Source organism: Microtus ochrogaster, chromosome 2 (assembly GCF_000317375.1).
Source record: "Microtus ochrogaster isolate Prairie Vole_2 chromosome 2, MicOch1.0, whole genome shotgun sequence".
NCBI lineage: Eukaryota > Metazoa > Chordata > Mammalia > Rodentia > Cricetidae > Microtus > Microtus ochrogaster.
Genome location: NC_022010.1, coordinates 21,379,379 through 21,390,946, shown reverse-complemented (window position 1 = coordinate 21,390,946; position 11,568 = coordinate 21,379,379). Strand labels below are relative to the sequence as shown.

At 54.0% G+C, this 11,568-nt stretch overlaps 1 protein-coding gene across 3 annotated transcripts in view; it reads right to left on the bottom strand.

The window, feature by feature from the left end:
- Positions 1-3,832: 3,832 nt before the first annotated feature.
- Orai2 (ORAI calcium release-activated calcium modulator 2) overlaps positions 3,833-11,568 on the bottom strand; it is a 40,372-nt gene continuing 32,636 nt past the window's right edge. For all 3 annotated transcript variants that reach the window (XM_026784955.1, XM_005344592.3, XM_026784962.1), the window contains exon 3: positions 3,833-7,233. In XM_026784955.1, the coding sequence (XP_026640756.1) occupies positions 6,706-7,233 (528 nt within the window). In that variant the 3' untranslated portion in view covers positions 3,833-6,705. The remainder of the gene's footprint in view (positions 7,234-11,568) is intronic.

The following is an 11,568-nucleotide window of genomic DNA, read 5'->3' as shown; positions in this document are numbered from 1 at the left end:
CTAGAATCCCCCAGTGAGGGGCTGGGGTGTGGCTCAGTGGTAGAGCCCCTGCCTAGAATCCCCCAGTGAGGGGCTGGAGTGTGGCTCAGTGGTAGAGCCCCTGTCTAGAATCCCCCAGTGAGGGGCTAGGAGGGTAGCTGAGCTGTGAAAGACTCCTTGTCTTGTATGTGGTGGCCCTGAGGATGGAGTTATTGCATGTGTGGCCCTTTCTGCATATGTAATAGAATGGTTCTCCCAGCCCTGCCTAGTGCTTTCCAGCACTGGGAAGGTCCCCTTCTGGCAATGACACAACTTACATTAGGAACCACCTGCTACGGATCAACTAGAGGCTGTGACATAAAGACCTTCTGGAGGAAGGAGGATCGCAGGTTAATCTGGGCCTAAGCATTGCCAGCTTCCACTTCGCCCTTCCAGCATGGCTGTCACAGCAGGCATCAGGCTGGGTGCTAGATCACAGATGGGTCTGAGGCACTAGGGTCCTGTGTGCTACAGGAAGGCGGGTCTCCATCAGCCACCACAGAGTGGCTTGTGCTTCCTAGTACCTTAAGCCATCACCCATGTGTCCCTTCAAGATTTCTCAAGCTTTCTGGTCCAGGTTGGGTGGCCTGGGTCACCTGTTCTGATACTCTGAACCTCGAACAAGGAGAGCCCATGTGTGCACGTCGTACTAACTTGGAAGCGTCTGCTCTGCGGGCAGAGTAAGAAGGACTGACTACCAGGGGCAAGGACATTCGCAATGATCCCAGCACTTGGGAGGCAGAAGTAGGAAGAATGACTCCCAAGCCAGCCTGGGTTATGTGGTGAATTCAAGGCCAGCCTGAGCGACACAGTGAGACGCTGTCTCAAACAAACACCGCTTTTCTTTGCAGTGCTGACCTGCTCAGGGCTGGCAAACCGTTCCTTTGCTGGTTGGCCAGCCTTCACTTCCAGGCTGTACCCTGCTAGAGCCCAGCCTAAGTCAACCTCACAGGCAAGCTGTTTCAAGTGTGGCCTAAATGGTCACGTGGCACGGTATTGCACTACACTTCCTCCGAGGTTATCCCCTATCTGCCAGCAACCTGGACACTGGAAATCACAATGTCCCCGTGCGGCTTGTCCTCTATGCCACACCATGGAGGTCCAGCATTACCATCGGTAAGTGAAACTGTGCCAGCCTTTGAACTTCTCAGCCTTGCAGAGATGCTGCCCAGACTTGGTTTATCCCGTAGCCCTGTCCAAGCCTAAGGTAAAGCTGCAGGTAGCAGGTAAGTCCATTGCTTTTATTCTCACCCTGGCCTTAGGTTCCCCTCACCCATTTCAGTTACGGGGGTAGACGGGACCCGTTCCTCCCCACTTAAAACTTTGCCACTGCCCTGCAATCTTGCAGGACAATTTTTTTCTCATTCTTTCTTAGTGATACCTGCTTGCCCAGCACCTTTACTGGGTGGAGATATCCTTACCCGCTTCCCCAAAGCTGTTCCACCCATCTCCGAGACTGTATTTTACAGGTTCACTCCTCCTGCCAGACGTGTGCCCAGGCCAGCCCACAGGGCTCTCCACATATGTCTCTACACCAGCTTCGCGGACACCAACCGGGCGAAAATTGGCAGCTTCATTTCATGCATATGCCTACTCATAAAAAAACTCCATTATCTCTTAACACTTGTGGACGCTTTTACAGGGTGGATAAAAGCGTTTCCAGTCTCCAGGGAAACAGCAGGTGTGGTGGCTCAGGGTCATGGAGCTCTTGTCAGAAGCTCTCAGCACCTAGAAATTCCACACCCCCTACCATCCACAATCTTCGGGAAAGGTAGAGAAGGCCAATGGACTCATCAAACAACAGCTAACCAAGCTCTCCATTGAACTCAGGTTAACTTGGCCCTCCCTTCTCCCCATTGCCCTGACTCGCCTCAGGGCCACCTCACATTCCCCTATGGGCCTGAGCTCTTTTGATCTGCTTTATGGCAGGCCCATTCTCCTTAACCATCACCTCCCAGTCCAAACTCTTCCACTGGCGGGGTACCTACCCTACCTCTCCCTTTTAAGGTCCCTTCTCCGTTCACAGGCTGACATTTGTCTCCCTGCCCCCACACCAGTGGACCCTACTGCCCCTAAACCTGCCCCGCTCTCCCCAGGGGACACAATACTCCTCAGTTAACTCCTAGGTCTCTCGAACCTAGATGGACAGGACCTCTCATGGTAATCCTCACCACCCCCTCGGCTGCCAAGCTCTTGGGACACCCATGCTGGCGCCATCTCTCCAGGCTCAGGCGGGTGCCTGCTCAAGATACTTGACACCTGCCTCATCACCTCCCCCAAGGAACAGATGCCTGACGTCTCCAGGAAGGGATGACACAGTACATGGGTTGCCTTTCCAGCCACACCTCGCTGAGCGTGGACCCAACGACACCTAGCTCTCCCCTTCCCCACATCGCCCCATGCCCACAGGAAGTAGTCAGATTTGAGTCTATACCCTTTTATCCAAAAAGACCCTAAATGTTTGTCATAATTAACACTTCAATTTTCTATCCCTATATCAAAAGAGTCTGGAATGTTAAGTTGGGAGCGTAGGCCCCAGCCCCTCGCATCTATCCCAGCCCCCAGGCCTGAGAGTTATATTGATCTGGACTCCAAATCCCAGCAGGCCGTGTCCTGACTCCTCCCTGCTGGGGGGGTCAGGACCACTCCCACAGGGTCTTTAACTGAACTCCCAAAAGAGGAACTTGTGGTCTCTTTTTCCTTCCTCCTGGTGGTGGCTTTTGTGGCCTCCCGGTTCCTCATCGGGCCACCCACCCGAGAGCACAAGAATCCCGTTAAACCTGAATACTTCTTAATTTGGCCTGTTTTGATTTGGCTTGATTGGGAATTTTGCATCGGCAGAGAGCTCGCGTTAGGAAAAATTCCTAACAATTTGGGGGCCCTTTGGCCTGGGGAGCTACTCCCTGTATGCCTGTGCTTTGCACACCTGACTCCCAGGATCCTCGGGCTGAGGGTCTAAGTTGTTAGGAACACTGAAGCACAAAGACCGTTCCTAGGAGCTTCTGGGGGCATGAACTGCATCCCCACATTAAAGCAACTAGTGGTGGCATGTGCTTGTCCTTGCACTGGGGAGGCAGGGACAGGAAGAGCCCTGGGCTTGCCTGGCCACCCACGCTAGCCTAATTGCGGTAGGTTTCCAGTCAAGTGAGCCGCTGTCCCAACAAAAGATGATGTCTAAGGAACGGCACCTGGAGTTGACCTCTGGCTTCCACATGTATACTTGCATGTGTACACAACACACGTGTGCGCACGTACACACGCATACACACACAACCCAAGAAGAAAAACATTTTCCTAGGAGGGACCTCTATGTCTAGGCAACTTTTCCAAACAGTGTCATGTTTGTTGGTGGCCTCAGTAGGTGACCTGGGTAATGGCTCCAGGGCCATAGAGACCCGAGGGGCCAACACCTCAGGGGTTCCTCTTCTAGAAGCCTGTAAAATCTAGATGACCTTGTCCAGCTGCGTTCAGGTGAGCTCAGCCACCCACAGCGGGCCTGCCTTTCCCCTCCCTGCTTTCGGAAAGGAACTAGGAGGAGGCCCCGCTGCCATGTGTGAGGTTCCCTAGGGGTGCAGTTGGCAGGGACCTCACTCAGTGTATGCCAGGGTCCCAGCAGCCTGCCTGCCCATGCTAGAAGGTCCCACGCTCACTCTGCCCCGAGGTCAATGCAGCAATAAAAGGCAATGCATAGTCTCCAGGTAAGGCGCTCTCATGCCAGGACTGAGGGGCGGCAGTGCAGCGGGCACGGGCGCTGGGCTGGAGCCCCTGAACCATGGCAAACATTTCTCAAAAGCACAGAATTTTGAAAAGCGCTATCAATTTATTCAGTTCAATCCAGGGCAACTGCTAAAAACTCTGCACACAGGGCAGGCTTTACCTACAGTGTCCTGCAGAAATAGTGGCACAGAGGAAGTCTTGGGCCCTCTGGGCTCCTGTAGCTTGTTCTTAGTAGACCTTTCCGGAAGACGCTAATCACAGTCTGCCTTTGAAGTTTCTTAATTGGAAATGCTTGCATTTTGAAGACTTCGTGGTCAAGCGTACCGGGAGACTGTAGGCCATGTTGGGAAGGGCCTTGGTGTGTCTGAGGACACCGGTCCCTTGAGCATTAGGAAGGGCTGCATATTGGACAGACGAAATTAGGGCAAGCCTGTGCAGGCCCCAGGGGCCCACTGTGGTTAGAGCAATGTCTGAAATCAGGTTATGCCTCCAGAAAGTGAACGTCTCACCTTCAGCCTGCGCTGCTGGCTTCTGCCACTGTTCACACACAGACGGCTGTCCCCTGCCCCGGCACTGGAAGACTGAGAAGACGGGAAGGGACAGCATGAGGGACCACAGGAGATCTACACTGCCGTAGAACTGAGAGCACTGGACGCTCCCAGAAAGTGGGTGGGAAGGACGGGTCCAATGTCCACAGGAACCGCCTTTTTATTTTGTATGTGTATGTATGTACACACGTGGGCGCCTGCAGAGGCCAGAGTTACAGGCAGTTGTGAGCTGCCCTATGTGGATGCTGGGAATTGAACTCTGGTCTGCTCAGCCCCCCCCCCCCATACAAACTCTGACCAGCCCAGGCTGACCTTGACCTCATTATGACCTTGAACTCCCCTTCGATCCTCCAGCCTGCACCTCCTGACTGCAGGGATTGCAGATGCGTCCTGCCATGTTTGGTTTATGTGGTGCTAGATATGGGACCCAGGGCTTTGTTATGCCAGGCAAACAGACCACCCACTGAGCGACATCCTCAGCCTTCAACATGGTGGTCCAAGAGGTGCCCAGCAGTGGGAGCTGCTCATTTCAAAAGATTATCCTGTCTTCCCTGCTGGGACTCATGTGCCATCTTACAGTGATTCTAATAGTAAATTATTTTCCTTACTATACTTATTTGTGTGTAGTTCCGAGGATGGGGACTGAACTCAGGTCTCCAGGCTTGGTGGCAAGTGCCTTTACCCACTGAGCCATTGTGCCTGCCCATGACTAGCATTCTTCAGCAAAACAAATCAAACTAAGCTGCCCTTCCCAAAGACCCCAGGAAAGCAGAGATCTAAGACCTCAAGGGTCTCAAAACCTGTCTGCAGAGGTGGAGGGTGTTGAAGGACACAGCTTTGAAAGACAGGACATGGTGTCCTAGTTCCCCAAAGATGTCACAGTTTACAAGAAAGATTCTTCGAGAGGCTCCCCCGGGCCCTCTGTGTGCGGAAGTCTATGCTCAACAGTGTGACCCATTTCCAGAAACCCCAGGCGGGTCTCCAGGCTCCCACAGCACCAAATATAGACTCCTTGCAGGAGCCTAGTCCGGGTGATGCTGCAGACGTGGGTAAACAGGGTGTCCCAGCAGTTCCCACACAAGCTGGTGCTGTACCGCAGGACATGGACAACACCAGCTGGGTCGCCAGATGCCTGCAGTGACAATGCCAAACTCATGCACAGCTGTGCAAACATGGGAGCAGGGACCTGCACTGAGAGTCCTGGCAGGGCCACCGCAGTGTTGCGTTCCCCTCTTCTCTGCAGTTAACAGGGCTATCATAAGAAATATCCACTTATGTTAGCCTGGAGCAGGCCCCCTGCCCCACCCACAGGCCAGACCAGGCTAACTGCTGTGCTGAAACAGGAAACCCCTTCAGTTTATCCTCTCCGTGTTTAGGGACCACAGGCAGCAAGGGAGCTGAGCTGCCCAGTCTCTGAGATGCTGCTCACTGTGTTGACGGAGTCCACAGAGCTGGCCAGTTCAGACCCATTCTGTGACTAGGAGGTGGGAGAGCCTGCTGTGTGTGAGGTGTGTGTCACCATCTCTGACCTCAGTGAGCCGCTGGTGGTGAACTCTAGGACATTTCTCCTCAACCTGCCAAGCCTCCCACACTGGGTCATCTCTCTATGACCAGGCAACCTGGATTCCAATAATGGTATGTGTTACCCTTGTTGAGCTGTGCGTGCCCCAGGATCCTGGACACCTCGTGATACTCTCCAGAGCTGGAGGAAAGCACCAAGCTGAACCATACATAGATCAGTCACCGTTTCCCTATGTGTCATTGCAAGCCATGTTACCCTTGTACCAGCCTTGGGCTCATCTCTGCCCTCTCCAGCAGCCTGTTCTTTATGTGTGTGTATGTATGCGTGTGCTCACGTGTATGCACGTGCATGTCTTCTTACCATGCAGTAGAGGACGTCGGACCCCTGATCCTCCTTCCTCCACTTCCCTAAAGCTGGGATGACCACACCTGGCTATGTAGTGCTGGGGTGCAAACCCAGAGCTTCCTGCACACTAGGCAAGCTACTGACTGAACCCCAGTCCTCTAGCTGGCCTGCCAATCACAAGTCCCAGATGTCTGAGATTTGCTGTGACCTCTGGTGTGCTGGGACCCCTTTCCCAGGACAAGGTGTTTTCAGCTTGTCCCTGATCCAGGAAGTAAGTCCCCAGGGCCATGTGACCCTATTTCCTCCTCTGGCCTGTGTGATAGGATGGTTGTATCCTCACCCTTTAGACCCTCATGCATCTGAGGAGTACGGAAGAATCGGGGCAGCATCTGTGCAGTCTGCTCAGCAACCCCCACTGTAGCGCTTACGAAGCTGTGGTGGTTCTCATGAAGCCAGGGTTTGTCTGGCAGCCCCTTGGCTACTCCTGCCAGCGGCACGGTGGCTAACACCGCCTGAGGGTCACTCTCCTGCAAGCTGTGCCATCCCGGACAGGCCTCACACCACCTGCAGGCTCCTCTCGTGCCCATCCAGCTGCACCTTGAGCTTATGCAGCTCTTCGATCTCACGGTTGTGGCGCTCGGTCTTGTGCCGCACCAACGAGCGGTAGAAGTGGATAGTGAAGACCACAAAGATGAGACCCACGGGTACCATGATGATGGTGGATACCAGCGCGGCCTGCCAGCCTGTGTGGCTGTGGGAGCCTGGCTGGCCCCTGGCATCCACGGGGAGGAACTTGATCCAGCAGAGCAGTACCACCTCAGCCAGGAAGAGCAGGATGCCCAGCACAGTTGAGAAGCCCCAGGCAAGCTCGATGTAGGGGTGCATGCGCTCGTGCGGTGACTCACTGATGGAGTTGAGGTTGTGGATGTTGCTCACGGCTTCCACGTTGGGCAGGATGCATGTGCTGATGAGCAGAGCGAACAGGTGCACGGCCACCAGCACCGTGGTGCAGGCGCTGAAGGCGATGAGCAGGGGCTGCGGGTACTGGTACTGTGTCTCCAGTTGTACCTCCACCATGGCTACCTGTAGGCACAGTAGGGGTTGTGTCAGGTGGGCAGGGGTGTACCCCACCGTGGCCATCAGTGGGGGATAGTAGGTGCGTTGGGCATGCTAGGCAAGGGCTGTGTTGCTGAGACACCTTCAGCCCTTGCTGGGGAAGTGTTTGTTTTGTTGTTGTTGTTTTTCTACACAGGGTTTCTCTGTGTAGCCCTCGCTATCCTGGAACTAGTTCAGTAGACCAGGCTGGCCTCAAACTCAGAGATCTGCCTCCGCCTCCCAAGTGCTGGGACTAAAAGCATGTGCCACCATCCCCTGCCCCTTATCCTGGAACTCACTCTGTAGACCAGGCTGGCCTCAGGCTCGTGCCATTATGCCTGGCTTTTAAAGAACTACTTCTAAGTGAAAGACACACAAACACACGGGGACCAGAAGCCCCGGCTTTTTCTGGTGGCCGGGATCCGCAGTCATTCCTGCACACCCTCCATGTGCCTCCAGCACACTTCCCCTGCAGCCTGTAGCACCAACCCGGGGCACCACCGCTGTGGACTGCTCCAGGGAGGGTGTAGTTGGAATTCGGGCTGGCAAGAGGTCCAGGACGCAGAGGAACCTGTCCCAGGTAGCAAAGGATTGAAAACAAACAAGTCAAAGAAGGAGCTTGGGAGGCAGAAGCTCAAGGGAAGCCTTCATGCTACCGCCTGGACCTCCTAGGTCTAAGCTATCCTTCTTGATGATGACGGTGATATGTGTGTGTGTGTGTGTGCATGTGTACACCCCCTGGAGGTCAGGGGACTATGTCAGGGGTTGGTTCTCTCTCTCCACCTAGTTTAGAGGCGAGCTCTGTCATATTTCTGCCATGCCTGCCTCAGCACAGCCTGGGGGCGTCCAGTCAATTCACCTCTCTCTTCCTCCATCTTGCCATAGTGGAGCTGAGATTACAGACACACACCAGGGCACCTGGCTTAAAAAACATGGGATGGATCTCAGGTGACCAGCCTTGTGCAGCTGTCTTCAAACTTTCTACAATCCTCCTGCCTCAGCCCTCTAAGGTTATAGAAGGCTGTCGGGCTATAGTCAAATGCCACCACATCCGTCTTGTAACAAGAAACACAGTGCTTGGGAGGCAGAGGTTGGATCTCTATGAGTTCAAGGCCGGCCTGGTCTACACAGTGATTCCAGGGTAGCCAAGGCTGCACGACGAGACCCTGTCTCAAATCAAACAAACAAACAGGACCTGATTCAGCCTCAGCCTTAGTCATCAGCTTCTCCCAGCTGCCCTGAAGTCTGAGCGACAGTTTGCTTCGATGGCGGTAGACTAAGGAAGCCCCCAGGCTCACAGCCCATCTTGGTGGGTTTTTTTTCTTCTTTTCAAAAGTTTTTATTTAACTATGTAGTGTGAATGCACATGTGTGCGTACATGTGTGTGCCACAACATGCATGTGGAGATGAGAGGAAAATGTGCACAGGTAGTTTCTCTTCCTTCTACAATGTGGGTTCCAAGGACTGAACTCAGGCCATCAGACTTGGCAGCAAGTGTCTTTGCCTGCTGCCTGGGACTCTGCTTTTGAGGAGTCTGAGTCTGAATATTCTGGTTGTTTTTTTTTTCTTTTTTTTCTTTTTTGGAGACAGCATTTCTCTGTAGCTTTGAGAGCCTGTCCTGCTGTCCTGGAACTCCCTCTGGCTGACCTTGAACTCACAGACGTCTGCCTGTCTGACTCCCCAGTGCTGAGATTAAAGGCGTGCACTGGCACTACCACCTGGCCAGGGTTGTTTTCTACCTCCCGTGGGGCATTTTGTGGTGGGCTCTATCAGCCCACTAGAGGAAACTCCCAGAAGAGGCGCAAAGGGCACCAGGAAAGTTCTTCAACGTATCTACAATTTGCTTCTGGGAGCATCTACCAGTATTGGGGGAACTGCACAAACGCAGTAAAAATGAATTGTTACAATAAAGCACGGCACCGTGGCCACGCTGAGGTCACACGGTATCTGGGCCTGCCGGTGCACTCAAGACTACCGCCGTGAGGTCTAAACGGCCCTCCCGTCTCCAGAATGCAGTCTGATGCTTCACAGAACCTGTCTGGAAATCTCACAACTGGCTTCAGCTTTCGTTTGGGTGAGCATTTCGTTGGGTGAGGTGCTATAAATTCTTCCAAAGTTTGGGGAGCCAAATGCTCTAAAGGCCTGGGTCCAAAAATGACAGCTGCTGATGGGAGTGAGTTCCAAGCCTGTGCCGCACAGAGAAGGGGGCCATCTGTCTGGGGGCGTGGCTCGGGGGCACACTGCTTGCCTGGCAGCCATCCACAGCCCTGGGCTTCATCCTCAGCACCCCCCCCACACACACACACACAGGGGAGGGGAGGCACGGGGGTGGATGGGGGAGAAAAGGAGCTGAGAGGTGTGTCCCTTTAGTCCAAACACTAGGGAGGCAGAGGTAGGGGATCTGAGCTGGAGGTCGGCCTGGACTACATAGTGAGTTCAATTCAAAGACAGCCCATCTACACAGTGAGGCCCTGTTTGAAAATAAAAAATAAAAAAGGAAATAGGCACATTAAATATTAAAGTCCTGTAAAATGTCTCAACTGCCCAAAACTGAAACAAACGAGAAGCAGGTGAGAAACTGCAGTTCTGCACAGCGGCGGGAGAGAGAACGCGGCCCAGCTTTAAGGGCAGCATCTGCTGTGGTGGCACACGCCTTTAATCCCAGCGCTCAGGAGTCAGAGGCAGGTGGATCACTGTGAACTCAGGGTCAGTCTGGTCTACACAGAGTTCCAAGATGGTCAGGGCCTTGAGCTCTTGCCCCTTCTGCTCCTGCCTGGCCAGTGCTGGGATGACGGAGTGGGACACCATTACCTGTGCGTGCTGGGCAGTGCTGGACTGCAGAACCCCCCCCCCCCCCGCTGAGTCCTAGCTCTTTCTGACCATGACAGTTCCCTGTTCCTTGAAGACAGCGACAGCCAGGGGAGTCAGGGGGTACTTTCGGCCAAACTTTAAATTCTAGTCACACAAACTGATTCATCCTGAGTATCAGGAGAGGGGTGGATCCAGTTTGCCGCGTGGCCGTGGTGGTGCCTGGTATTGCTGCTGACCCTCATCTTCTGCAGAGGCTCCCACAGCCTCGTTTGGGCCCCGTGTCACTACATGAACTGTAACCAGCAGGCCCTGGGGAAGATGAAATGAGCTTCAGACCCAGCCCAGTGATGTGGACCTTTAAGCTGCAGCAATCAGGAAGCTGAGGCAGGATCATGAATTTGAGGCTATGCACTGGCACCACACCCGACAATGGCTGACTTTCCCTCCCTGATGGTCACACTAGCACTGAATTCACCAGGTAGCTGAGGGGAGCTTGGAACTTCTGCTGCCTCTGCCTCCACCCGCTGAGGGCGGGGCTGGGGCTCTGCTCAAGCCAGGCAAGCACTGCACTGGCTGAGCTCATCAGCACAATGATGTCACGGGGGGGGGGGGGGGGCACTGGGGAAGTAGCCAGTGCCAGAGCGGAGGTCCGCAGGCTCAAGGCCGCAGTCCTAGGGACTGAGACGTGGCACGTCGCAGTGGTTAAAGGATGTCTGCCCTGCCATCAAGAGGACTTCTATTTGGGTCCCAACACCCATGTCAAAGCTAAACACAAAAAAGGAAAATCTGAATAGTGCCCTAGAGAACGACAAAAGGAAGGAAACAGAAAATAAAAAGGTCTACATTCGACCTCCAGCAACACACAAACATCACAGAAAAGGAAAAAGAGAAAAGCAGGCAAAAAGCCCCGACTATTGCTAGAGGTTACTGCTCAGAGGAGGGTGGCCTCTGCCCCACCCTGTGTGGTCTGGTCCTCTCCCACTGTGGCCCACTCACAGCCAAGTGAGTTCTTCCGCCTCAGTGGCTTTCCACGTAGGATGTTTACTTTATCCTGGTCTGCCAGTTTGGGAACAGAGGCTGTGGAGACAAGCTATTATTTGACTTAAGCACACAGCAGGGGTAATTCCCGGGGGTGCGGGGCAGACGTAACTCATCTTGTCCTGGGGCGACTCCAGAGATGGCAGCAGCCAGGAGCCAGGCTGGAAGCACTGCCGCATTGTCACCAGGGGGAGGCCACATTTGCCAGCATCTATAACTCCAGTGGGGCTGGCCACCCGCAATAGTCTGTAGCGAGCTGCATGGTGTCACATAATCAACTCCTGAGATGGCTAAGGCCTGACCTATGCTATGATCACGCAATGATTATCAGCTGCTTGCATATGCGTGAACCTAGGGCAGTGCCCACATGGCAATCCGGGTTGGCAGCCCGTGCCTACTTAAGGGCTGGGAGAGGTTTGCCCGAGGAGAGAGGTCAAGGAAGAGAGAGGAGAGAGGAAAAAAAGAGAGAGGGGA